Source organism: Ursus arctos, unplaced genomic scaffold, assembly GCF_023065955.2.
Source record: "Ursus arctos isolate Adak ecotype North America unplaced genomic scaffold, UrsArc2.0 scaffold_24, whole genome shotgun sequence".
Classification (NCBI taxonomy): Eukaryota; Metazoa; Chordata; class Mammalia; order Carnivora; family Ursidae; genus Ursus; species Ursus arctos.
The window spans coordinates 21,879,903-21,906,175 of record NW_026622919.1 but is presented as its reverse complement, the minus strand read 5'-3'; the positions used below and the strand labels follow the sequence as shown (position 1 = coordinate 21,906,175).

The following is a 26,273-nucleotide window of genomic DNA, read 5'->3' as shown; positions in this document are numbered from 1 at the left end:
ATAGTGATCTAATCATATTTTTACCTAATACTGTTTTTCTGCTTTCAAGTACAATTTGTCTGGTACTTACATAGTTATATCAGCTTTTTAAAATTTAGCATTTGCTTAGTATGTCTTTCCCATTCTTTTGATTTCAGTCTTTCTGTATGCTTATGGTCTAGGTGGGTTTTTTAATGCACTGTATAGAGCAGGGTTTTTCTCTACTCTGACAGCTTTTTAACTATGGCATCTATTGCATTGCACCTTGCTAATAAATTATATTTTTCTTTATTTTATTATTTTTTAAAGTTTATTTATTTACCTCATCTCTGCATCCCAGGTGGGGCTCGAATTCACGGCCCTGAGATCAAGAGTCACATGCTTTACTGACTGAGCCAGCCAAGTGCCCCTATTTTTCTTTTTTAAATTGTTGTCTACGGTTGACCCTTGAACAACATGGGTTTGAACTATTTGATTCCACTTATACGCCTTTTTTTTTTTTACAGTAGTCTTGTAAATATATTTTCTCTTCCTTATTATTTTCTTAATAATATTTTCTGTTCTCTAGTTTATTTTATTGTAAGAATACAGTATATAATACATATTAAAAATAAGTGGTGTTTTTTTTTTTTAAACAACGAAGGTTTATTTCTTGGTCACATTGTATGTCCAATGCCAGTTGCCCATTTAGTGACTCGGGGACCCAGGCACCATCTCAACACAGGCTCCCATGACCCTCACAGCAGAAGCCAGCCCTGGACCGTCTCACATTGGAAATGAAATATTCCAGCATAGAAGTGACACAAGTCAGGGGCGCCTGGGTAGTGCAGTCGTTAAGCGTCTGCCTTCGGCTCAGGGCGTGATCCCGGCGATCTGGGATCGAGTCCCACATCAGGCTCCTCCGCTGGGAGCCTGCTTCTTCCTCTCCCACTCCCCCTGCTTGTGTTCCCTCTCTCGCTGGCTGTCTCTGTCAAATAAATAAATAAAATCTTAAAAAAAAAAAAAAAAAGAAGTGACACAAGTCAAAAGATAAGCGTTCATCGACTGTTTATGTTATCAGTCAGGCTTCTGGTCAACCGTAGACTATTAGTAGTGGAGTTTTGGGGGAGTCAAAAATTATACGTGGATTTTTGACTGCGTTGGGGGGGGTCAGCACCCCTAAGTTCTGTGTTGTTCAAGGGTCAACTGTATTTGGTTCTCCCTTTTTATGCTTATTTCCCTCTTGTCTTTTAACTTTTTTCAAATTACTTTTTATCACTTCATGTTTCTTCCTCTATTAGCGTGGAAGCTAAGTATTCTATTCCTAGACTTTCAGTAGTTGATCTAAAAATGTATCTTGCATACTTAACTCATCCAAAGTGGATCTTCATTCTTTTGCCTTCTTCCAAACACGGTAAGGACGTTAAAACACTATAATTCCCATCACCCATCTTCTGACTTATGTGTTACTGGGCTGTGTGTTTGAGTTCTTTCTTGCTAGTTTGTTTTTTCTGTAAGACTTTTATCACGTGCAGTGGGGAGGGGGCTTGGTCCTCTCGGCAGCTGCTTTCCTCATGGTGGCCAGAACACCACTCAGTTCTCTTGTTTCCTCTTGGCGCAGATACGTGTCTCTGCTATTTTCTTGATGAACTTGAAGGCCTGCCTGTCCTTGGAGACCTTGAGCAGCTCCATGGCGTGCAGTTCACGTACCACTTAGAGCAACACTGCAGACCCTTGGATGATGTCCCACAGGTGCGTGGTGTGCCTGATGAGGCACCCGAGGTCACAGCTGTGTGTTGGCTTGCTCACGTTCTTGGTCAGCTCGTGCCCCTGATCCATGGCCATGGGATAGCACAGAACCGTGGCTGGACCTGTACTGCAGCCCTGGGGGCCAGATGACAGCAGATAGCCTTCTGTTAGTTTACAATGCCGTGGGACTTTATTATAGTTTTATACAGTCAGTAGTCGATCAGTAAAATAAGTAGTCCATATCTGATTCGTTATTTTGCCACTTTTGCCTCTCTTCATTCCTTCCTTTATCTCATTCCTTCCATCTGAGATTACTTTTCTTCTGCTTGAAGTAGATACTTTGAGGGGCGCCTGAGTGGCTCATTTGGTTGGGCGTCTGACTCTTGATTTTGGCTCAGGTCATGATCTCAGGGTGGTGAGATTGAGCCTCGCCTTGGGCTCCATGCTGAGCGTGGAGGCTGCTTAAGATTCTCTCTCCTTCTCCCTCTGCCCCTCCCCCCCACCAGATTGCACACACCTGCTCACACACTTTCTCTCTTTCCAAAAACTCCAAAAAAACAAAAAACATACTTTGAAATTTCCTTAGGTGATGCTCTTTGGTAGCAAATGTTTTTAGTTTTTATTTATTTGAAATTCCTTCTTCTTTTCATCTCTTTTTTTTTTTTAAGTAGGGTCCACGCCCAACGTGGGTCTTGAACTCACGACCCCAGAGATTAAGAGCCCTGTGCTTTATTGACTGAGCTAGCCCAACACCCTTCACCTTTGTTCTTTATGGATTTTCAGTGGGTATAGAATTCTAGGTTGGTTGTTCATTTCTTCTCAGCACAGTGAATTCCATTATCTTTTTACTTTTATTGTTGCTCTTACGATATCAGCTATCAGTCTAATTGCTGCAGCTTTGAAGTTATCTGACTTTTCTCTTTTTATTTTTATTTATTTTATTTATTTTTATTTTTTTATTTTTTTTAAAGATTTTATTTATTTATTTGACAGAGATAGAGACAGCCAGCGAGAGAGGGAACACAAGCAGGGGGAGTGGGAGAGGAAGAAGCAGGCTCATAGATGAGGAGCCTGATGTGGGGCTCGATCCTGGAACGCCGGGATCACGCCCTGAGCCGAAGGCAGACGCTTTAACCGCTGTGCCACCCAGGCGCCCCTTCTCTTTGTTTTTATGATCTAGAGTCTGTCTTTGGTGTTCTGCAATTTTATTATGATGGGTTGGAATGCAAATTTCCTTTTATTTCTAGTAGGGATTCACTGGGATTCTTGAATCTGAGTGTCCTTCCATTTCCCATTTCTTTGTCTCACTGTGCCCAGCCGGAATTATTTCTTCAGATGTCTTCCAGCTCATGAATTCCCTCTTCACTGTGTCTGTCTGCTATTAAATCTGTCCACTGAGTTTTATGTTTTAATTATTACATTTCTCATTTCCAGAATTTTACTTACTTTTTACAAACTGCTTGATCATTTTTGCAGTCTCATTATTTACTCCTATGAATCCCTTTTTTATTTCTTAAAAGCTCTAAACTAGTTATTTTATAACAGGTTTCTTTTTTTTTTTTTTTAAGATTTTATTTATTTATTTGACAGAGATAGAGACAGCCAGCGAGAGAGGGAATACAAGCAGGGGGAGTGGGAGAGGAAGAAGCAGGCTCATAGCGGAGGAGCCTGATGTGGGGCTCGATCCCATAACGCCGGGATCACGCCCTGAGCCGAAGGCAGACGCTTAACCGCTGTGCCACCCAGGCGCCCCTATAACAGGTTTCTGATAATTCCCATATCTAAAGTCTGTAAATCTGATTCTGCCCTATGCTTCAACTTCTCTTGCTCATGGTTCCTAGTTTCCTTGGGTTTTATGATTTTCACTGTGAGCTTACATTTCTTAAAACTTTACCTGTGGGAATTTGGGGGGACCCTGAGATAAAGGTGGGTTCATCGAGAGAGGATTTGCATTTGCTTCTTCCAGCACTTCAGGCGCTTAGGACCCCTTTACATTAAATTTTCTGCTGAAGGCTTTTCAGACCAACCAACTCATATGCATATGGGCTGCAAACTTGTGCGGGGGCTAGCTTTGGGTACACAGTCTCAAGAGCTAGTTTCACTTCCATGTGGTACCAAGAACCAAGATAGCCCATTTTGGTTGCAAACCCTCCAGGTGGAAGCATTAGATCTTCCTTGATTTACAATGGGGTAAACTTCTCGATAAACCCGTAGTAAGTTGAAAATACTGTTAAGTCGAAAATGCATTTAATACACTGAACCTACGGAGCAACGTAGCTTCGGCCAGCCTACCTTGAATGTACTCAGAATACGGACATCAGCCTGCAATTGGGCAAAACACAGAGCCTATATTTTATAATAGCGTGTTGAATATCTCCTGTGATTTACTGAATACCGTACTGAAAGTATAAAATGGAATGGTTGTAAGTGTATCGATTGTTTACGTTCCTGATCGCCCTGCCCCGCATCATGAGAAAGCATCATGCTGCATATTGCTGGCCCAGGGAAAAGACCAAAATGCAAAATGTGAAGTATGGTTTCTATGGAGTGTGGATCAATAATATTCTTAAAGTTCTTCCAGAAAATCCTCAGGCCTTTATGTGTCAACCCTTTCCCCATCTCTTTATATCATTTTTCCATCTCAGTACCCTGTCCTTTGAGTAGGACACCTACTCACTGAATTTTAGCATGTGAACCTGATAGCTTGGGCTGATGGAGAATTATGTAACGTGAGGCGGAGAAAAAGATTTCAAGGGCAGCTGAAGTCTGCAATGTTCATGCAGTTTCGGATTTTTGTTTTGTTTTGTTTGCCTCTTGTTTTCTTTTATGGTTTAAACTTCAATTTTGAAATACTCCTAAAAAGCCCTGCTGTTTATTTTCCTTGTTAACGTTTCTGGTAAAGAGAACAGTTTAATGTTTATCAAAGGAATATTTTTAAGGACAGCGCGATCACCTTGGATGGTCTCCATTTTTAGCATGTCTGGTTTCGAAGCACGTCACTGAACCATTTTGAACATCTGATTCTCCACGTTTCATCAAATAACATGCTTTATTTTCTATGAATACGCTGATTATTGCAGCCAGAGTCAAGAAGGAAAAGAGGAGACGAGGTGGCGTAACCCTCTCTCTTTCCACTTCTCAGCTCGAGAGGCCTTTTCTTCTTCTCACTTGCCTTCTGTTTCCTAAAAGCTTCTCCGACCAGTCCGGTGGGAGTCATCTCCTCTCCCCCTGAACGGGAATGAAGATGGTACTCTAGTCCTCCGTAGCGTCTTGCCAGGTGATCCATTGCATCTCAGTGTCTTCCGGAACATCCTTTTCTCCTTTTTTTCTCTTCTACTTCTCTGGCCTCTCCTTCTGACCTCCTTCTCAGGGGTCCCTTCTCATCCACCTACCCCTTAGGTTCCAGTGCTCCTGAAGGCTGTGTGAGAGACCATTTTCTCTCCCCTGGCCAAATACTCACCCCCATCTGTGGTTCTAACCACTGCCTGATGTTGTGATGCACAAAGATAGAGCTTCAGGTCAGCCTCCCCAGGAGCCCCAGATCCCATATCCAACTACCTACCGAGCACCTCCACCTGGATATTCATGGGCTTCTCAACCCAGTATATCCTGGACTCAACGTCCCGCCTCCAACCAATATCGGCCTCTCTTCCTGCTTCCGTTCAAGCCAGAAGCTGGGAGTCATCCGAGACCCTCCATTTCCTTATTTCCCCCTCTCCTTCCTCCTCCGAGGCTGGCCAGTTTTTCCATCACATACATAGGAATATTCGTCCTCTAGTCCATTACAAATGCCGCAGCCCCATCCGGGCTGGCTTCATCCTTTCTTGCCTAGGCTGTTACATTTGCATCTTAACTGCTGTGCCTGCTTCCCGGATCTTACTCTAACCCATCCTCCACGCTGCCTCCAGGGGTCCTCCAGAGCGATTGTGCTAGAACACAAATCTGGTATCTTTCCCTTGCTTAAAACCCTTTGGTAGGGGCGCCTGGGTGGCACAGCGGTTAAAGCGTCTGCCTTCGGCTCAGGGCGTGATCCCGGCGTTATGGGATCGAGCCCCACATCAGGCTCTTCTGCTATGAGCCTGCTTCTTCCTCTCCCACTCCCCCTGCTTGTGTTCTCTCTCTCTCGCTGGCTGTCTCTATCTCTGTCAAATAAATGAATAAAATCTTTGGAAAAAAAACCAAAAACAAAACCCTTTGGTGGTCTCACCTTAAGGATGGGACTAGAGGTCCTCAAGGTAGCATACCATGCTCCCCCACCCTGGACTTGGGACATGCCTCTCCTATCCCTTGCCACACCTACCCTGTGTTCCAGCAGAGTGAATTGCTCTTAGCTTCCAAAGGCTCTAGGCTCTTGCATGCCAGTCTCCTTTGCTGGGAATGCCTTTCCGCTTTGTCAGCACCGCCAGCTCATTCCTCTTTATCCTTCCACACTCAGCTCAACATCACCAATTCTAGAAAACCTCCCTTGGGTCCTCACCCCTCTCCCTTCCTCGGTCTGAGCGCAATTATGTCTTGGAGCATATTGGTCAGTAGTGTGGAGGTTAGTCTCCCGGGTTGTGAGCTCCCTGGGGGGCAGGAGCCATTTCTGTTCTCTTTGGGATCTCTGGCCCCGAACACAGTGCTGGCAAAGCAGGCATTTGATCAGTAAGTATCTCATGATGGACTTTTTGATCCTGAGTTCTTCTGTTTATTAGATGTGTGATCTTGGGTGAGTCATCGAACCTCCTGATTATATCTTAGTAGAGATAATAATATGCCCCTCACACGGATTAAATGAGATAAAGCACATTAAAACGCTCTGTCGATTGCATTTCACTGCTTTTCCAATGTAAGGTCTTATTGTTCCCACTTACGCGCTGCTTTGATTCGTAGGCTTTTTCAAAATATATACTCTCTTGATTTCCCCCCACCTCTCGGGTTTTGCTCTGCTCCCCCAAATGCCCTCTGTCTCCTTCCTTTCCACCTCACAGCTTCTTTCTCTCCCGCCTACAAATCTGTTCTCATTTCACCCATTCCCAAAGCCCGTCTTCCTCCAGCCCTCCTCCCTTCACGCCGTGGTCCTTCCTTTCTTCTCCCCGTGGCTGCCAGAGCCCTTCAACGAGCGCTTTCGCTGGCCGCCTCCGGGCTCTCACCGCCCACTGCTTTCTTACCAGGCACCATCTGGATTCCCGGGGCAGCGTCACCGTCGCTGCGCCCTCGGAGGTCTCTTGTGACCTCCTGTTGCCAAATCCCGCGGGCTCGTTTTTCAGACCTCGTCCCACCGGACCTCCGAAGCATCTGGTCCTGCGGATCACCTCCCCCTTGAAACCGCCCCCTCGCCTGCGCCAGGCTGCACTTCCCCAGTTTCTCTTTTGTGTCTCCAACAGCTGCTGGTTCTCCTCCCGTGGTGCCCGCGTTCCTCGAGGCTCTGGCTCCGGTCTCCGGTCCTCTCTCTTCCCTGCCCCGCGATCTCCCCCGATCTCCCCCGCTCCCACGGTTACCGCTGGATCCTCTCCGCCGACGCCTCGGCAGCCTCTGCTTTTCGCACCCAGCTCCTTCTCCGTGCGCACCGGACAGCTTTTGGGGGCACCTGCAATTCAAAGTGTCCAAAATGAAAAGCATCCTTTTACTGCCTTTTCCCGCCCACCTGCTCCTCCTCCTGGTTGTCTTATTTTCTGTTAATGGCCCCATCCTTCTCCCGGTCATCCTAGGTTCCTTGGTTTTTGCTTTCCTCCCACTCACCAGGCCCCAGATGCTCTTACTGACGTATCTGTGGCTCCCTGCCCCTCCTTTCCCACTTCGAACTCCTCCACCGCTGCAGAAAGCCCTCCATTGCCTCTCCCCAAGCCGTCTTCACAGCATATCACAGGTTTGGCTTTTTTCTTCCTTCCTTCCCTCTCCCTCCCTTCCTCCCTCTCTCTTTCTTTCAACAGATATTTACTGAGCACCTACTATGTGCCAGACCCTGGGAAAACAAGAATGCCGGGCAGGCCCACTCCCCAGGATACTGCGACCCAGCTGAAGGCTTATTTTAAGAGGCCCACCTTCCAGCCGGCGCCCATGATAAGTAAGCAGAAGAGCGCCCACCCTGGGCCTTCCAGCTGGTCTCCTGGCCTCTGTTTTCTCGCTCCATTTCAGTCCATGATACGTGCTGTGCCAGAGGAACATTCCTAAGGTACGGTGACAATTCTGCCAGGCCCCTTCATTAGCTCTCTATTGTCTGCGTTGGTCCTGGGCGTGGCTTTACGGCTTTTCATCTAGCGCCCAGCCTGCTCTTCCAGATGCGCCCCCACGGTCTGTCTCCCCCATAGCCCACCCTCTACGTGGGCTTCTCAGAAAGCGCTCTGCTCCTGCCTCTTGCCTTTCTTTATATAGTCCATCCCCCCATCACCTCTGCCTGTGAAAATCCTAACCATGGGTCTGTTTTCAGCCCTGACTCCAGGAGGCACAACTCTTTCCTCCCATGGTGCTTCACACCCCTTTGTCATCCTCTCAGTGTGCAGACAACCAACGACTCGGTGAGCAAACCCTGTGCTGGAGACACAGAGAGCTACAGCAACATCCAGCCTTCTGGGGTCAGCAAGCAACCCCTCGAGAGCCATCACCAGCAGCAACCAGGCTTCCACAGTGAGGGGCAGACAGCCCAGAGCAGTTAGGGCTCAGCTGCAACTCGAGGAGGAAGAATGCAGATGGGCCCAGAGCTAGGGACCGTCGGTTAGGACTAGCACCGCCGTCGTGGTGAGGAGCAGCTGAGAGTAGACCCAGTGTGTGGCCTCTCTGGTCTGTTGTACGTGGCGTGTAGAGCACACCTCACAGAGTCCTGGGCATTCTACAGCTCATGTGCCACCAATGCCTTCCTGAGTGCTCCAGGTCACGTGGGACCACTATCACCTTTCAACTCCCATGACGTGTTATTTTTACACCTGCGGTGGCAGTTGGTGTGTTCTGCCTTGGAGATCTGCTTATTTGTTTATTTTGTCTTATCCACCTTGTTAGACTTCTCAGGACGGGGACCGCAAGCCCTGTGGCACGAGGAAAGGAGATTAATGAACTATTTGCAGACTTTAACACAGAAACATTTTTTCTTCCATTGTGGTATAAAGCACAAGGATATTCTATTCTTGGTACTTCCGGGCTGACTCCCAGTGTGATTTATACACACACACGTGCACACACCCACGTTCTCAAGAAATACTGCTGATTGTTGAATCCAGCCCTTGAAGGGATTATCTACGGTCCCTTCCATAATATTTCAGTTTAAGATGCAATTCCAAACCACATGGAAATACGAACCACAAAAATCAAACCAAAATTAAAAAAAAAAAATCAAGCATTAGGTTCCTGACACATAAGAACTCCTAGGTCAGTGTCTGACGCACAGTAGACGTGTTGAATAGAAGTTAATGGTATGCCACGTGCACAGAACAGCCAACACCGTAATGTGTTCTGGAAGAGACCGGTTAGGTGCTGTTTTCTGTAGCTAGATGTTACTAGGGGTAACAGGCAGGAAAGGTCTGGCCATCTGGCCAGGTGGGCCGGTCCTCCTGGTGTTGGGCTGCCAGATGGGCATTCTTGGACTTAGCAGATAATGACTGTAGTCTCCCCACATTATGCCGAAATGCCACAGGCAGCCAGCGAATGCTTCCCTTCCCCTTGGGGGCGAAGGAAATCTTGCAGTTTTTCTGGGCATTTCTGTGATAATCTCTCACGCAGGGTCAGTATTTTGAAGGAGTCAAGAGCACGGGTTTGGAGATCTTTCTCTTTTAGAGATACAGACTGAGCTATTAACAGATAAAATGACATGAGGGCCAATGTCTGCTTCGAAATAACCCAACAAAGGAGGATGCGTGAGCGCAGAGCGGCAACAGGGGTCCCGTGTTGATGATCGTTGTGACCTGGCCTCGGGTATGCGGCTGTCCATGGCACTAGCTCGTGGTGCTTTTTTGTATGTTGGAAATGTTCCATAATAAAAATCTGGTTTTGTTGTTTAAAAGCACAGATTTTATAGTGTGACAGACCTGGGTTCAAATCCCCTCTCTGCTCTTTTTTGGCTGGCTCATCTTGTCATTTAATTCTTCCCAGCCCACTTTCCATGTTTCTAAAAGGTTACTAAGAATAAATCCTGGTTCAAAAATGAGTTGCAAGTACACAAAGCCCTTAGGGCAAAGCCTGGGACGATGCTGGCGATCAGTAATGCCACTAGGGGTTTGCTTGAGCCTAACTGGGCTGGTGATACCAACTCTTAGAGACATTCGTGGCTGGTGGCAGATGGTGGGCCTGCCGTCTTGACCGCACAGTGCCTGCCATAGCTTCGCTACTTGACCTGGGGATCTGGGGATCAAATGATCAGCTTCAGATCCTTTACTAAAACTCCTGAAGGGCATTTCTTTTACTGTTTTTTAAATTTTGAAATTGGCAAGGAGAGGAGGGAAGAGGCAGTGGTAAGGTCCGGTGATGCCAATTTCCTTGGCTGTAAACGTTCTGAGTTCACAGCTCTCTTGTCAGTGTGAGGGGGGCAGACCAGGAAAGCGGACCCCTGAAGTACAATGTCAAGGGCATGGGGGGATCTCTTTTGCAGATCCCGGCTCCTGTTTTCTATCCTTGACTTTCAGCCATTAGCAGGCAGCCGGCATTTCCCAGGCTGTCCTAGGACTCGGGGTTCTGTCTACCTGCGCACATTTCGGGCTCGGGCTGACAAAGCGGCCCCGTCGATTTTTATAGATGAGCGTGTGTTGGAATAAGGAGAGTGAGATCACAAGGAATTCATTAGCACCCCGGATTCTTCCTCATCTTCTCTCTCTGCCTCTCCCCTACCCAGACACCCCCCCCCGTCCCTACCCCCCAGCAATGTCTTTTTTCCCCTTAGAGTCGCCGCGTGAATCTGTCAAAGCCAGGCCAGAAGCTTGCCTTTTCTAAAGACACAGCGTTCAGCCCTCGCCAGATGGGAACCTGTCAGCGCAGCAGGCAGATAATTATCCTTTCGGCGGTGGGAGGCCTTCCCGTGAATGGAAACTCGGACACTTGCTACAGCTGTGGCCCCACAGCCAATCAGGGAGGACGTCCGTCCGTGCACATCAAGCAAGTGAGATTTACCTGGGTCAGTCGGCGGGATGGGTTGGGCAATGGAGGTGGCGGGAGTGGGGTGTAGGGCCGATTAGGGCTCCCTTCCCCACAAAGCGGGGATGACCCTGCCGGACCCACGTCTGAGATCTCTCCTCAGAGGCCAGTGCAAGCCAGCCTGTCCTTTTGGCCTAAACCCAACTTGGCCGCCTCCTCTCTGAGTATCCGGACCTCAAGGCCAGAACTTAGGATGGACTGATTTCTCCTCATTTAGTGGAGGAAAACTCCCAATAAGCAGGTGGCCAGTGATGGGGCATGCTGCCAAGAAAGGTAATGAACTCCCCGTTACCAGAGGTATTCAAGCAGATGCTAGCTGTCTGCCTTCCAGGAATATTGCAGAGGGAGATGGCCTGACATGGTGGGAGTTCAGCTCCTATGCCCTCTGTCAAAGGTTCAAAATAGCCAAAGTAAAACCAATGAAACACTGAAGCTGAAAATAAGAAAAATGTATTGTGCGCACCCCAAAAAGGCAGTTTGCAAACCGGGAGCACTCGAACCGGAACATGGAATGAGGCTCTGGAGTATATTGCTATCAAGCAGCTTATTATAGTGACAAAGCAGTGACTGTATTCTTCACACTGATTGGTGACAATACTACGATTTTCAGTGGTTCCCTCCTATCGGCCTGGGAAACAGTTCAAGTTTGCTTATCATTTCCAGACGCACAAGGAAGAAATAATCCAGGTCAAGTTAGCCTTGCAAAATAAGCTAAATTAAGCTTTGTCTGTGTGACTGAACTGGTTCTGTCTGCTCAGGGAACCTTCCAGACTGATCTCTGTCTACCCTTGATTTTAACACGTGCCAAAGCCTTCTTACCTCTGTAGGTTCTCATGGGGACAAGAGCATGAATTTGGAGTTGGCATAAGTCCAGGGTTCAAGTTGTGGCTCCACAGTTAGTTGAATGGATATGGGCAAGTCGCTTAATGCCTTTATTTAAAATAAATGATATAGCATATTTTATTTTTCTGATAACGGATGATCATTGTTAAAAAATCAATTTATTATGGACACTTTCCATCACAATACACATTTTTTTTTAAAGATTGTACTTATTTGAGAGAGAGAGAGAGTTTGAGCAGGGGGAGGGGCAGAGGGAGAGGGAGAAGCAGACTCTTGGCTGAGCAGGGAGCCTGCGGGCTCCATCCCAGGACCTCGAGATCATGACTGGAGCCAAAGCCAGACGCTTAACCAACTGAGCCACCCAGGTACCCCCACGATATATGTAGTTTTAACTTACCCTTTTTAATAGCTATATGATCAACTCCCTTAAACCAGAGCTTCCTAATCTGTAAAATGGAATAATAATGAAATCATGGGAATGATTCAAAGGTCAAATAAGGAAATGGACATAAAGTGCTTAGCAGTAGTTTGGCACCTAAAGCACGTTGATGACAGATCATTATTTGAAACCCAACGCCGTCCAACAGAAATACATTGTCGGTCTCATAGGTAATGTAAAATTTTCTAGTAGCCACATTAAGGGAGTGAAATTAATTTTAATTATTTATCTAATCCAGCAGATCCAAAATACTGTAATTTCAACAAGTCATCAATATGGAAATCATGTTTTTAAAGATTTTATTTATTTATTTGACAGGGAACACAAGCAGGGGGAGTGGGAGAGGGAGAAGCAGGCTTCCCGCTGAGCAGGGAGCCTGACTCGGGGCTCGATCCCAGGACCCCGGGACCACGACCCGAGCCGAAGGCAGACGTTTAACGACTGAGCCACCCAAGCATCCCAGTATCAAAATTATTAATGAGATATATTTACAATCTTTTTTTCCGGTATTAAATTTTTAAAATCCAGAGTGTATGTTCCACTTCCAGCACCTCCCATTTGGGACCAGCTCTGGTTTAAGTGCTCAGCGGTCACAGGTAGCTGGTGGCTACGTGGCTACCAGACCGAAGAGTGCAGCGGGAAATCTTCCACCTCGGTTCTCCTGCGAGCTGCTGTAACTCTGAGAGTTTTAGTCTTATCAGTTTAAGCCATACATGCGGATTGGGCTCTCTCGTCCGCCTCCGTTCCGTGCGATCTCGTCTTTCTCACAGACTCTGCCCTACATACCATAGATGTAACTAGCTCTGATTTTCTGTATTTCCCACAGCTCTTGCTTGGCGGGGCTCAGGGTAAGGTGCCCAAGAAGCATGTTTGGATGGACATCCTTGGGAATCCAACCATGAATAAAGGTCATGGGCTTCCTTCGTATCTTCTGGTTGAAATGCCTGTGAGATGCTTAGTCCTGCCGGACCACAAAACACACTCGTAAGTTCAGCCTTAAGTAAAGTCCTTGCCATAGAACGGGGGGGTGGGTGGAGGGGGTGGGGTGAAGTGTTCTGGTCAGAGGCAGTTAGGGCCTGGGAAAACCATTAGGTGCTCGGATATCGTTTATCCTTACAATGAGGTGCCAGTTTCCGATGAGGAAGCAGAAGGCAAGCTGAGGACAAAGCACAAGCTAACACCCCGCAACCTCCCCCAGTCCCCCACTCCTGGGTGGGATATGTGCACTATTCCCCAGGAAACTCCCAACGCTCTTAATGTTAATGCTTGGCTAGAGGGAAAAACAAAATTAGCCTGATAATAACCAGGCCTCCAGTACCCTGAAGGTCTTCTTCAGCAGATGAAAGTCCTTTGGGACACCCCCCTTTTTCCTTACCTCTCCCAACCCCAGAGTAAAAAATCAGCCATTTCTCACAGTCCCGCTGCAGCTTCTCTTCCTGCTCAACGGGTCCTTTCCCCGTGCTTTCATAAAATCACCTTTTTGCACCAAAGACGTCTCAAGGATTCTTTCTTGGCCGTGGGCTCCGGACCTCGCCTGCCTTCCGAACCTACATCAGCTTCCAGCCTGGCAACGTGGAAGCACTAGAAACTCCAGTGATCGCTGAGATATGGAGACAATGGCTTTGCAAACTAAGATCAATTGGTAAGAAGCATGGTTATCCTTGTACTGGGCTCAGCATTCTGCTTGAGCTGGGGCTGGGGGGGGACAGCCAGCAGCGTGGGCAGAACAGCGCTTTGTTTCACGGGGGTGTACGAAGTACAGTGGCCGGGAAGCCTGTGCCCATTCAGGTTCCTGTCATTGCTACTTGTCCAATCTGTACGGTTGCCTGAAAAGCAGGAACTCAGATGGAAGTAACAGAAACCATCAGACCCAAGGAGCAGAACGGGGCAGAAAGCCTGGAGAAGGCCCCGTGGACGCTGCTCTGCTCCTCTGAGGTCTGAAAGGCAGTTCCCTCCTCAAAGGGCCATTTTGGTAAATCATCCCTGACAAAGGAAGGGAGAAATTCCTTTGTAGCCTTTCGGTGCTTGATTCTAATCCGCCCTGGGCCGTGATCCCACCCCACCCACTCCCCTAGAGTGTTTATATTGCAGAAAGTGATTTTCCCCAGAAACTGAGAACCCGAATTACTTACGAAGACCAGGCCAGGAAGGAATTCGTTCCAGAAATGCTCCCAGTGCCTCTGGCGCTTTGCTCTGCGTTTCTTCATTTTGTGTCCTTTCTTTGTGCTGGGGGCTGACGATGAGTCATCTATTTGGGTGCCGAGCACAGCAAGTTAATTTGTGCTTTTTTGCCAAATAACCAGAAACCGACAGACCCAGCCCTAGGGCCTGCAAAGAGTGAGAAATGCTTCCGCGTCTAAAGATCCATTGTCCTGTTTCTGGAAGCTGCCAGAACATCAACCTTCTCCCCTGAAGGAGAGGAAGCTGGTGAAGGGAGAAATGAGGATTCAAAATTTGGGTCTTCTGGCCCAGGGATTAGAGGTCCCCTCCTTAACCAGGCATGGAGGTTATCCCACCCTTCCCGGGGTCTGTTAGCCTGCAGCCCACCCAAACGCACGGCCTGCGAGGGAGCCACAACTGGACTCGTCTTGGCTTTATGTGCCTTTGAAAGAAAATGAAGGCTTTTCACCTTTTTTCTTTCCATCAAAATAGCTGTGAGAGGGTTTTCTCAGGTGAGGAAAAGAAGAGTTTCTGTTTGAGTTAAGAGGCATGTCTCTCCTACATTCACCCTTTCTACAAACATGCAAAATGCCTGTTGAGTGCCAGACCTCAATGTAGGTGCTTTATTAGTTTAATGTTTTTTTAAAAATTCTGATATCGTTAAAATACAGTGTTATATTGCTTTCAGGTGTACAATATATAGTGATTCAACAATTCTGTACATCACGATAAGTGTACTCTTAGTCCCCATCACCTATTGAACCCATCCGCCGTCCTCCTCCCCTCTGATAACCATCAATTTGTTCTCTATTGTTAAGAGTCTGTTTTTTGGGTTGTCTCTTTTTTTCTTTGTTCTTTTGTTTCGTTCCTTAAATTCCACATATGCGTGACATCGTGTATCAGTTGTCTTTTATGGCTTATTTCACTTAGCATTATATCCTCTAGATCCATCCATATTGTTGCAAATGGCCAGATTTCATTCTTTTTATGGCTGAGTAATATTCCATTGCATATATATACCACATCTTCTTTATCCACTCATCTATCTGTGAACACTTGGGCTGCTTCCATAATCTTGGCTATTGTAAATAATGCTGCAATAAGCAGGGCGTGCATATCTTTTGGAATTAGTGTTTTCGTATTCTTTGGGTAAATACCCAGTAGTGGAATTACTGAATCCTAGGGTAGTTCTATTTTTAATTTTTTGAGGAACCTCCATACTGTTTTCCATACTGACTACACCAGTTCGCATTCTTGCCAACAGTGCTCAAGGATTCCTTTTTCTCTACATCCTTGCCAACATTTGCAGTTTCTTATATTTTTTATTTTAACCATTTTGACAGGTATGAGGTGATTTTGATTTCTATTTCCCTGATGATGAGTGATGCTGAGCACCTTCTCATGTGTCTGTTGGCATCTGGATGTCTTCTTTAGAGAAATGTCTGTTCATGTCTTTTGCCCATTTTTTAATTGGATTATTTGTTTTTTTGTGTGTTGAGTTGTACAAGTTCTTTATATATTTTGGATACTAACCCTGTATCAGATGTATCATTTGCAAATATCTTCTCCCATTCAGTAGGTTGTCTTTTTGCTTTGTTGATTGTTTCCTTTGCTGTGCAGAAACTTTTTATTTTGATGTAGTCCCATTAGTTTGTTTTTGCTTTTGTTTCCCTTTCCTTAGGAGACATATCTAGAAAAATGTTGCTATGGCCAATGTCGGAAACATTACTGCCTGTGCTCTCTTCTAGGACTTTTATGGTTTCAGGCCTTACATTTAGGTCTTTAATCCATTTCGAGTTTAATTTTTGTGTATGGTGTAAGAAAGAGGTCCAGTATCATTCTTCTCCCTGTTAGCTGTCCAGCTTTCCCAATACCATTTGTTGAAGAGACTGTCTTTTTCCTGTTGCCTATTCTTGCCTCCTTTGTTGAAGATTAATTGACCATATAATCGCGGGTTTATTTCTGGGCTCTCCGTTCTGTTCCACTGATCTTCGTGTCTGTTTTTGTGCCAGTACCATGCTGTTTTGATTACTGCCACTTTGTAGTAGATCTTGATCTCTGGGAGTGTGATACCTCCAGTTTATTTAGTGTAATCTGTTTTTAATTTAGTTTTAAAGGGAACTAGAAAAATAAACTCAGTGCCTCAGCTGGTCTCTGACAAAACAGTCAGCCTTGGGTATTGGAACCTTCAAAATTAATCACTGAGGGAGGTTTTCAGGGGTTGATTTCTACAGGCTGAATTCTGCAATATCCCTTTCTCATATTCCTTTTTTTCCGCCTAAAGAACATGAAACTAAGTTAGTGTTTTGAAGATAAATATAGAAAGCTAAGAACGAAGAGCGATGAGAAGTTTCAGTGCCTGTTTTGGTCAGAGTCACGAGAGCTACCCCGTTGAAGGGATGTTTGTCAACGTCTGTCCCCATCCTAGGGTAAGTGGGAGGCTTTCTGAGAGGTAGAGGCTGCCTGCTGAACAGGTCACCCGGCAGAGCGCCTCCTTCTGGTGGCAGAGCACCATACCCAAACATCCCAAACATAAAGGCAGCAGAAAGTGCCAGGTAATCTGCCCACCGCTGCCCCCCTCCCCCTCACTGGGGATAATAAATTGTGCTGTGGTTAGTAATTAACAAGTAAAATGTAATAAGTGAAAAAGAAGCAAGGTCTTCAGTGCTATGTTTTTCTCCAAGTGCTGGAATGTTTAACCCTCACAAGGCCTGATGAGGCAGGTGCTATTTTCTTTCTTTCTTTTTTTTTTTTAAGATTTACTTATTTGAGAGAGAGAGACAGCACAGGCGCACAAGTGGGGGGAGGGGCGGGGGGAGAGAGAGAGAGAGAGAGAGAGAGAGAATCTCAAGCAGACTCCCGCTGAGCAGAGAGCCCGACAGTGAGGCTCGATCTCAGGACCCTGAGATTATGACCTAAGCTGGAATCAAGAGTCGGATGCTTGACCGACTGAGCCACCCCCTGCCAGGTGCTACTATTTTCACCGCTTGCATTTAACTAATGCCGTAAGCGAGTCCGCACACGGAGTCATTGTGTAAGGTCACAGAGGTGGCATGTGGCGTCACCAGCATTCAACTCGGGCTGGGTGGCATCAGAGCCCTCGTGCTCCCCCCCCCCCACCAACAGGTGCTAGCTCTGAGAACCAGCAGCCTGGGCTGTCCCGCTTTCTGTGTGGTTGTGGGCAAGTCGCTCCCGGCCTTCATGGGCTTCCACGGCCTTCCCGGCCTTCACGGGCCTCGTTTTTCCCTCTGTAAAACGAAGGGATTGGGGACGTGGACAAAGCCATTCTTGTAGCCTGGGCTCTTACAGACAAGAAAACATCAGGTAACAGTCTCTAAGATGTGTGGCCCAGAGGATGGGAGGAGCAGCCCAAGAGGGTTCATTTCTAGAAGGCTAACACCTAGTGAACTGGGGGTCGGTCACTCCCTCTGTGGGGCCTCAGAGATTTAAAACTTCCCTTTGAAACCGAGGCAGTGTTGCCTCTTCCAACCCAATGCTACTTCCTGGCTGGGCAGGACCTTCCCAGCTTCCATGGAGGCCGGGATCCACGGGGCCTTTGATAGAGGGTGGGTCCAGATGCCCAGGGTAGGAGGGCGGGCAAGCCCTGGCTGCAGGAACCAAAGCTGAGGAACCCCACCAAAGGCCAAGTGACCTCTAGTGACCTTTGCCAAGTTTTAGTCGCCTTGCCTGAGTGACCTAGCTGGTGACCTTGAGCACATTCCCTCATGTGCTTTGCACCTCGATGGCTTCCTTGTAGGGTAGGGCTAACAACAGCCCTGCCTCATAGGCGATGATCCAGATACATCTCGTAACACATCGCCTGGAACGTAGTCGGCACTTAGTAAATGTGAGCGGCTACCTGCCCCCCTTGTCGTCTCAGAGGAGAGAAGTTAATAGATCAGGGCTTTTGTAAGGAAGTTTTGCTAATGCCCAGTTTTGTTAGTTTTGATTCCTCCTTCACCATGAGGAGAGCTGAGTGCTTATCTCTGGAGGCAGAAGGAGGAGCAAAGTCAGCTGGGGAGATTTTGCTCAGTCCCTAGAGGCCTTGGGGGAGAAGAGCCCCAAGGAACAGGGAGGGGTGTGGGCAGCCCTAGAGAGGAGACAGGGTGGGCTCTGGGGTGGGCTGCCCTTTAGGCCTTGAGGTGAGGCTCGCTTATTTATTTATTTATTTATTTATTTATTTATTTATTTAAAAAGATTTTATTTATTTATTTGACACAGAGAGAGACAACACAGGCAGGGGGAGTGGGAGAGGAAGAAGCAGGCTCCCAGCGAAGGAGCCTGACGTGGGGCTGGATCCCAGGACTCCGGGATCACGCCCTGAGCCCAAGGCAGACGCTTAAGGACTGAACCACCCAGGCGCCCCAGAGGAGAGGCTCTTGAAATGACTTACTGTTCCTCGGGAGAGGGGACTCCAGGCAAAGCGCTCCCCATTAGGCACGTGATTGACCACATCTGAGTTGGCTAAGAGCCGCCTATCCGTGAATTCAAAATGGGATCTAAACTGAGGGGACTGTAGGATGGGTCAGTGGACGAGAGATGGGGTTTGTTACTTCTGGAGGATTTTCAACCTTTCCTCATCTGGACGGGGGGAGCCTTCTATTAGCCTTTTGGACCCTCGATCTGATCCCATGGTGGTGAGTCAATTTCTGAAGAAAAAACTTTGAAGAGGACAGGCTGAAGCTGGAAGGGAGTGTTGGCTTGTATGACTGGGAGCGTATGATGAAATATTATTGGCCTGTCTTCAGATATTTCCTTCTCAGTGCCTTTAACTTTGTGGAAAACTGTGGGCACAGTTTAGCTACCTCTAGGGACCAAATGTAAGAACGTCTTATGAACATCAAAAGCCTCGTCCCCTTTCTCTTTGGTTTCAGCAGTTCAAGTGAGGATTCCCCCTTCCCACTTCCCTTCTCTCCAGCCCCATCGTGGCAAATGAAGTCATCAGTTGTCCTCCATTCAAGAAGAAGAAGAGCACAGAAGCATGGCCTTGGGTTTTGTAAAGCCTTGTGGAGAGTGCTTCCAAATCTTCATGTGAGGGGGTCCCCGAGTGGGGGAGCGGGGAGCCGGGTGAGGAGGAGGCAGGAGCAATGAGGATATTTTCAAGCTCTTGGGACTGTGTAAATAAGTACCTGATAAGCTCACAGTTTCAGGACCCAAGAATGAGGATCTGAAGTCATTGTTATGCCTCCTTTTGAGGCTCTCTACAGGCCTGGGAGGCCTCTCTTTCCTCCACCGTCAGCTTCCATACTTAACTGTGGCCCTGCGGTTCTGCTGTCGCCCTGTGGTCCCCAGGGAACGACCTCAGCTGGGACTCCAAAGCCCTGGTTTTGGGGTTGTCTCGGTGTCTTACTAGCTATGTGACCTTGGGCGAGTCACTTAACGTGGTAGGTGCTTCATGAGTCTGGATCCAATTAATAAACAAGTAAACCACCTGTTTGAACCTCAGTTTCCTTATCTGGGAAATGGGGGAATAATGTGATCATGTGGGTAAAATTGCTTCCTAGAAGTACTTCCCAAACTTTCTTGGGCTTCGCGTGAGTCACCTGGGGGAACTACTCTAGGGCAGATTCTGACTCAGTAAGTCTGGGTCGTGTGGGTCTGACTTCTGCATTTCCAGCTAATCGTCCGTGATGCCTATCCAGACCATACTTTGAGGAGCTAGGTCCAAGACCCTGAAGTCCTTGAAATTATTAACCTGATCTTTTCAGCCAATGGAGTCTGGACAGACTCCAAGGCTAGACCAACCAATTGATCCAGGATGTGCATCCTGGAGGGGTTTCCTGGGATGTAGGACTCTCAGTGTTGGAACGAAGAAAGCTCCAGGCAGACTAGAAAAGTTGGTAACCCCATCAGGATAACGGAAAGGAAAGGGTTGCTTTGGTCTGAGCTGCTGTGTGAACTGGGGGAAGGGAAAAAAAAAAAAAAAAAAGCAGGAGAGGAGACTGTTCCTACCCAGAGGAGTGGGTGACTTGGCCCACATCACACAGCTTCTCAGGGACAAGGCTGGGGCTACAGCTCCCACCTTCTGACCAGCTACGTAGCTCAGCGCTTTCTCCACCAGCCCTCGCCGCCTTCTCCGACACGTTCCTCCTCAGTCGGCGAACACAGCATGTTTATTTATAAATCAGCTTGTTTGGAGCCTGAAATGTGGCGCAGCTGATTTTGGCCGCGAAGAGTTCAGATTTTTCCTGTCTTTGTTTTGGTTTGCTTCACCGTATTTTGTGAACGAAAAACCCAAAGTAATAAAAGCGCAGCGAGGCCACTAAAGCGGTTTGACTGAGAAGCATCCAGAAATGTGGCAGCCTCATCGTACGCAGATCGATTTTGTGTCTCTAGATGGTAGATTGGAAACCCACGAGGTTTACTTCCAGGGATTTACAAACCCCAGACAAATAAAGAGCTGGGATCTCTTTTCAGGCTGTTTCTCCTGGAGGTAGGAGGGGAGGTTGGGAGAAGCAGCCCTGACGGGCAGGGTGCTGCAGGCCGCTGCTATGCTCCTTAGTCCGGGTCCGTAGAGGAGACGCGAGTCATTGGGCCAAGCCAGGAGCGACAATTTGCAGAATGCACTCAAAATTCTTGGCACTTTATTTTGCACACTGCGGAAGTCCTAGAAGGAAGTTGCTTTTATTATTAACACTGAGTGCAAGTTCAGGTGGGTTTTTGTGGAGACATGGAGCGGGGGGCGCACAGGGGGGAAGAAGGGGTGGAGACAGAGATAGAGAGAGACACAGAGAGAGGTTGGCTGCATTTTCTCTGTGACTCTACTTGGTGTGGGTTCCCAAGGTCAGGGGGTCTGCGGGCAGCCCCTGATCGGTGCCCTGTGCAAATCTGTTATCATTTCCAGGATGGGGAGAAGAAAGTCTTAGCCTTGCCCACAACCAGATGAGAGATCAGCTCAAGTGTTGAACCCTCTGTTTTCCAAATAGGTTGGCTGTCAGCTTTGGCCACTATCTTTTTAAAAAATTTTTTTTAAGTTTTATTTATTTATTTGAGAGTGAGACAGAACACGAGATGGGGGAGGGTCAGAGGGAGAAGCAGACTCCCTGCTGAGCAGGGAGCCCTAAGTGGGACTCGATCCCAGGACTCTGGGATCATGACCTGAGCCAAAGGCAGAGCTTTCACCGACTGAGCCACCCAGGTGCCCCCTGGGCCACACACACACCTTCCTTCATTCTCAATGTTCTTTCCCTTCAGGAATCAAGAGCAGTGGGCAGAGTTCCCACTGGGAAGAAGCTTGCTGGGGTGTGGGAGTGGGGCAAACGGTGCTGTGCCCTGCATTGGGCCACAACAGGGATGGCCCACTGGCCATTTTAGACACATAGAGGTCATAGATGCTTTGCTAGTCAGGCAAGGGCAGGAATCACCCTCCTGCCAGCCGGGAGTGCTGGGAGCCCAGATCCTCTTAGCGCCTGGCTGCTCTTCTCTCATTAAGACCGCTCAGTTACAGACCTTTCTGTCCTTCAGAAGCTTGGAAAAAACCCTATTCTCTTGGCTGCACGGTCTTTTTTCTTTCTCACATTCTGACCCTCCCCATAGCTCTTCTTTGTCTGGTTTATAAAAAAAAATACACACACACACACACACACACAGAGACACACACACAGCCGAGGTCCAGCATGTTTCCCACTCGGATTGTCAATAGTGGCCTCACCGAGAATAAACCGCGAAGCATGTGGAAAACCATGGGTCAAGTGTTTGGATATGTCTGGTTATTTGCGGACTCCCTACTTGCCACCTCAGGAGGCCCGGTACTTTAACTTCTTTCTTTTGCAGTGTCCCCGGGGAGGTGCGTAAAAGGGCGTGACTCAGTGGAGACTGATTTAACGTTTATTTGCTGCAGATATTCTTTACCTTGAACGAGGTTGAGCTATAGATTGTAATTTTAAATTCTCTTCAGAAGCAGCCCCAACTCATCCCTGGGGCAGAATTCCCTTAAAACCAGGTGAAGTTTGGGAGCCTAAACGCTTTGTTCCGAAAGCTTCCAGCAGAGCTGGGGAGGTGGGAGCGACTCTCCAGGTCAAAGTTTTCCGTAGCAAGTCCCTCCTTCCCACGCCCGCTTCCTCTGTCCCGTCAGTTCCAGCAGCTTTGCTTCTCAACAGAAGCCAATGGAAATTCCCTGCTGAGTATGTCTCCAGAAGCCCTCCTACCACCCTGTTTCCTCTCTTTAATGGCTATAAAAATCCAGCTCAGAGGAGGAAAGGTACTAGTCTGGCAGGCCCAGCCTTTGAAGGTACTTCCTGGCGCCGCCAGGCCAGGCCAGTGAATGCCGGGGGCACCACACGTGCCAGCGGAATCAGGAGCCCCACACCGCAGATGCGGCCGAGCCTGGCCACCCGTCGGGGTAAGGCCCACGAGGCGGGCTGCACACGCGTTCCGTGTCGGACCCTCTAGGCAGAAAGGGTAACTCTAGGGAGTAAAGCGTAAAGATGGAACTTTCCCCCCACAAGTTCTTTCCTCTCCTTGCGTTTGGCTTTCCCCCGGTGACAACATGCCAGACGAAGCCGTCCCTGTGTTTAGCAGGCGGCTGGAACATCTTCAGACTTCCAGAGCCGCCGAGGCTGGAGCAAAATATACTGAATCCATAGCCATGAGGACCAGCTCTGGAGTCTATGGACCCTGGAACGCGGCGGCCCCAACCCGGAGTCCTGTTCTCCGTGTCCTGTGGGGGGGCGTTAGGTGACTCAGGTGGGAGGGGCCTCTGGGGCAGGACCACCGGAAGAGACCACTGAGAGACCCAGAAGGGGAGACCCCGCACATCAAAACAGGATGAAATTAGGTTGCTGTCCCTTAGAAAGCTCACGTGGTTGCTTTTCTGTCCCCTTGCTTCCGTATGTGGTTTGCGATGGCCAAACTGTGGCTCGGGCACCATAAGTCACAGTCTCGTCTCCATCTGCCCAGCCAGGGGATGTTCAGAGGAAGCCAAGAAAAGTCACTTCTCCGCTTTGCTCTGACTGGTCTTCTTTGGGGTCCCCGGGTCTTCTTTCCCATTCTTCCAAGGGGAGACCTGTTGCTCTCAGCACTGCTCAGCCTCCACGAAACCCTCCTTCTCGTGGCCCGAGGGCTCGACCTCCGTGTAGGTGGAGTGGTTGGGGTGGTTGCGGAATCTCACTGCTGGCCAGTGGTGAGGTCTCCGCTGTGGGGGCATGGAGGGCAGAGTCAGCGGGCGTGGCCTCACTCACCTGGGACCCCCCCCCCCCGCCACACACACACCTAGGGACGGTGCTGAGCACTGAGACTCTCTTCACACGGGCGCTGGGGGCCTACTGTGAGCCGGGTGGAGTTCAAACCCCCCCCAGAAGCCTCCCCCCGCTGTGATCCGTCCGCTGCTGGGAGCCCGAGGAATCTGGAAGGAGGTCATTTTGCCACTCACGGCGGGGACTGCAGAACACAGGTGAGAGCCTTAGCAATGTACCTAGTGGAGCCCTGAGACCGTGAAAAGTGAGGCAGTGGGTGAGAGAGGGAATGATCTGGAAGGCTCTGGAAATGCCAAGATAACCCTGCCCCCCCCCCCCCCCCCCCAGTACAGACCCTGCAGCAGAGATGGCTCGGGAGCTTATGAACCCGCACCTTCCTGGGCCCGTTTCAGACCTGCCCCATCAGCGTTTCTGTGGCTACGGATCTGCAGTCCCCTGGGGTGACAGCCAGGGAGGCTAAAACTTAAGGCGGACTGGCTAAGGGCTTACAAGAAACAGGGTTTCTAAACAAAGAAGAGGAGACCCCCTGCGCCTCTGGGTGATCCCTGTGCGGGAGACCTGGTCACAGAGGCAGCCCCCCTGGACCACACGCAGAGCTGGTGAGAAGTGAGAGCGGAGGACAGGGCCAGGAGCTGCTAGCCCTGTGGCCCAGAGAGAAGGGGGCTGGCCTTTACTTCCCAAGCTGCACTTCAAGCTGGTTCTTCCCAATTCTGACGCATTCCAGACCATAGCATCCTCAATGAAAGCTCCCAGAGAGCGCAGCTCTTGGATTACTCTATCTTGTCAATTCTAACTTTAACACCCACACAGCAGGCAAAGAGGCAGACGTCTCAGTTCCACTATGGCTTTGAAAAAGCACCCGGCCTGGAATTGGGGGGTGAGAGGCCATAAAGCATTCAAGATTGGCTGCACGATCCCTAGTGATTTCTCTTTCTTTCCTCTGGGGGCTCTTCTGATTTCACCAACAGGGGAGCGAAAGGCAGAGGGGCTGTTCAACGGGACAGGAGGGGTCTCCTGGGGGAGACCGGGCAGTGGGGGAGGCGGTTAGGGACTCGAAGGGCACCAGCCAGTGCATGGTGCACCAGGATGGAGTCGATGACGGTTCCTCAGGTAGGAACAGGAGCCAGGCATGCAGGCAGGAGGGATGAGGTGGGGAGGGGCAGGTACCCCACAGCTGGAGAAATGCTGCTGCGGAGGCAGACGGCGGAGCTGTGGCCGAAGTCTACACTGACCTCGATGAAGAAGAGTGCAGCGTTGGACGTGGGGTGGCCGTTGATGTAAATCCCGGCCAGGATGATGGCTGCCACCAGGAGGACTGCCAGCACGATGCCCACGATGGTGCCCAGGTGCACGGGGGGGCCCTTGGTCTTGGGGGACAGGTTGTTCTGAAGGCCTGTGGAGAGACCGTTAGGGTAGGGAGTGGCTACCGGGGAGCAGGGAAGGTGGGGCCACGAAGTCCCAGGTTCTGGCAAAATCTAAGAGATGAAAACGGGCAGAAACTTCAGGCCTGCTCATGAAATAGGTAAAACGGTGGGGGAGGGGTGGGTAGAATCATGAGTATGGCATTCACATCGCACTTGGAACGGTTCAGGTGGTTTTCCAAAATCACTTAAAAGTTGCCCAAATGTTTAATAAGGATCAAAGAGTTCTCTCCAACACCCGTGCCACTTAATGGCTTTTAGGGAGTTTTCACAGGTTATGTGACGGCGAAGAGTTTTGGTTCTGGAATATGGCTCCCTGGTTCAAATCCAGACTCTGCTGCTTACTAGCTGTGTGACCTTGGGCAAATTATGTAACCTCTCTGTGCCTCACTTATCACTTCTGTAGAACAAGGATAATAATGATTACCTAATAGGGTTAGTGTTAAAGCCCTAAGGGTTAAAACCAGATCATTCACGTCACCGGCTGAAGACCAGGGCTGGTATCTCAGATGACCTCGTAAGTATTAGCTATTTTGATAACAAAATGACCGTATTTTCACCTATCACTGTCGACTACCAGACTGCGGCCTCTTGGAGGGCAAAGACAGTGTCTTATTCATCTCTGTGTCCTTAGCTCTAAAAAAAAAAAAAAAATGGCGGGCCTCATGGTAGGAGCTCAATAAAAAAATGAACAGGTCCTCTGAGGGCTAATAAACCAGCAGGCAATCTCTGAGAACATCCTGAGCATTTGAAATACATCCCATGGAGGAGACTGAGTATTGCCATAGACTGTCAAGCTAGAAGGTCATCTAGTCCAACCCCTTTCTTGTATGACCGGAAATACAGAGAGGTGAGGTGATTCGCTCAAGGACAGAGTCAGCCACCCACTAAGAGGCCTATATTCCCATATTACCTGGGGTGGCTACTTGCTTCTTCTCCCCACCCTACAGGGATGCGAACATAATAAAGTAGAAAAGACCGATGAGCACATAAGCAAAAAAAATATCAAATCCTTTCTTACATGGGTCATGGGTAGAATGCAAATCAACAGGAGGTGGGGACTTTCAATAGGATGTTGCATGCGCCCAATCATTGTCCTCCCCATCCCCTCTTCTCTGCAAGCAGAAGAAACCCAAGAGAGAAACTGTCCCCGGGGCACTCCAGAGCATGGTTAGTGCCACTACCTGCCGCCAGGTGAGGTGACAGGTGACACGCCCCAAGCTCGCCTCCCCTGACCTGGCAGTCAGCGTGCAGCCCGCAGGGACCCTGGTGATCTGATGGTCAGGGTTTCGGCTGATGAGCGCATGGTGCAGAGCGAGGGGGACGTGGCCCAGCCCCCACTCCTCACTCCCAGCCTAGACACACAACACACACCCACACCTACTGCCCCCAGAGCAGGCGTGGCTTCATCTC

At 48.8% G+C, this 26,273-nt stretch overlaps 1 protein-coding gene and 1 long non-coding RNA gene across 3 annotated transcripts in view; one reads left to right on the top strand and one right to left on the bottom strand.

Annotated features, from left to right (window-relative positions):
* Positions 1-19,678, top strand: part of LOC123001794 (uncharacterized) — a 32,152-nt gene extending 12,474 nt beyond the window's left edge. For both annotated transcript variants that reach the window (XR_008961235.1, XR_006411069.3), the window contains 4 exons: positions 10,553-10,783; positions 12,912-13,069; positions 13,577-13,727; positions 19,120-19,678. This is a non-coding gene — a long non-coding RNA (uncharacterized LOC123001794). The remainder of the gene's footprint in view (positions 1-10,552; positions 10,784-12,911; positions 13,070-13,576; positions 13,728-19,119) is intronic.
* A 2,380-nt stretch (positions 19,679-22,058) lies between these two features.
* Positions 22,059-26,273, bottom strand: part of PLXDC1 (plexin domain containing 1) — a 55,985-nt gene continuing 51,770 nt past the window's right edge. The window contains exons 13-14 of the mRNA XM_026512987.4: positions 24,672-24,832; positions 22,059-23,378 (exon numbers count right to left, since the gene is read on the bottom strand). Coding sequence (XP_026368772.1) covers positions 23,259-23,378; positions 24,672-24,832 — 281 coding nt within the window. The 3' untranslated portion in view covers positions 22,059-23,258. The remainder of the gene's footprint in view (positions 23,379-24,671; positions 24,833-26,273) is intronic.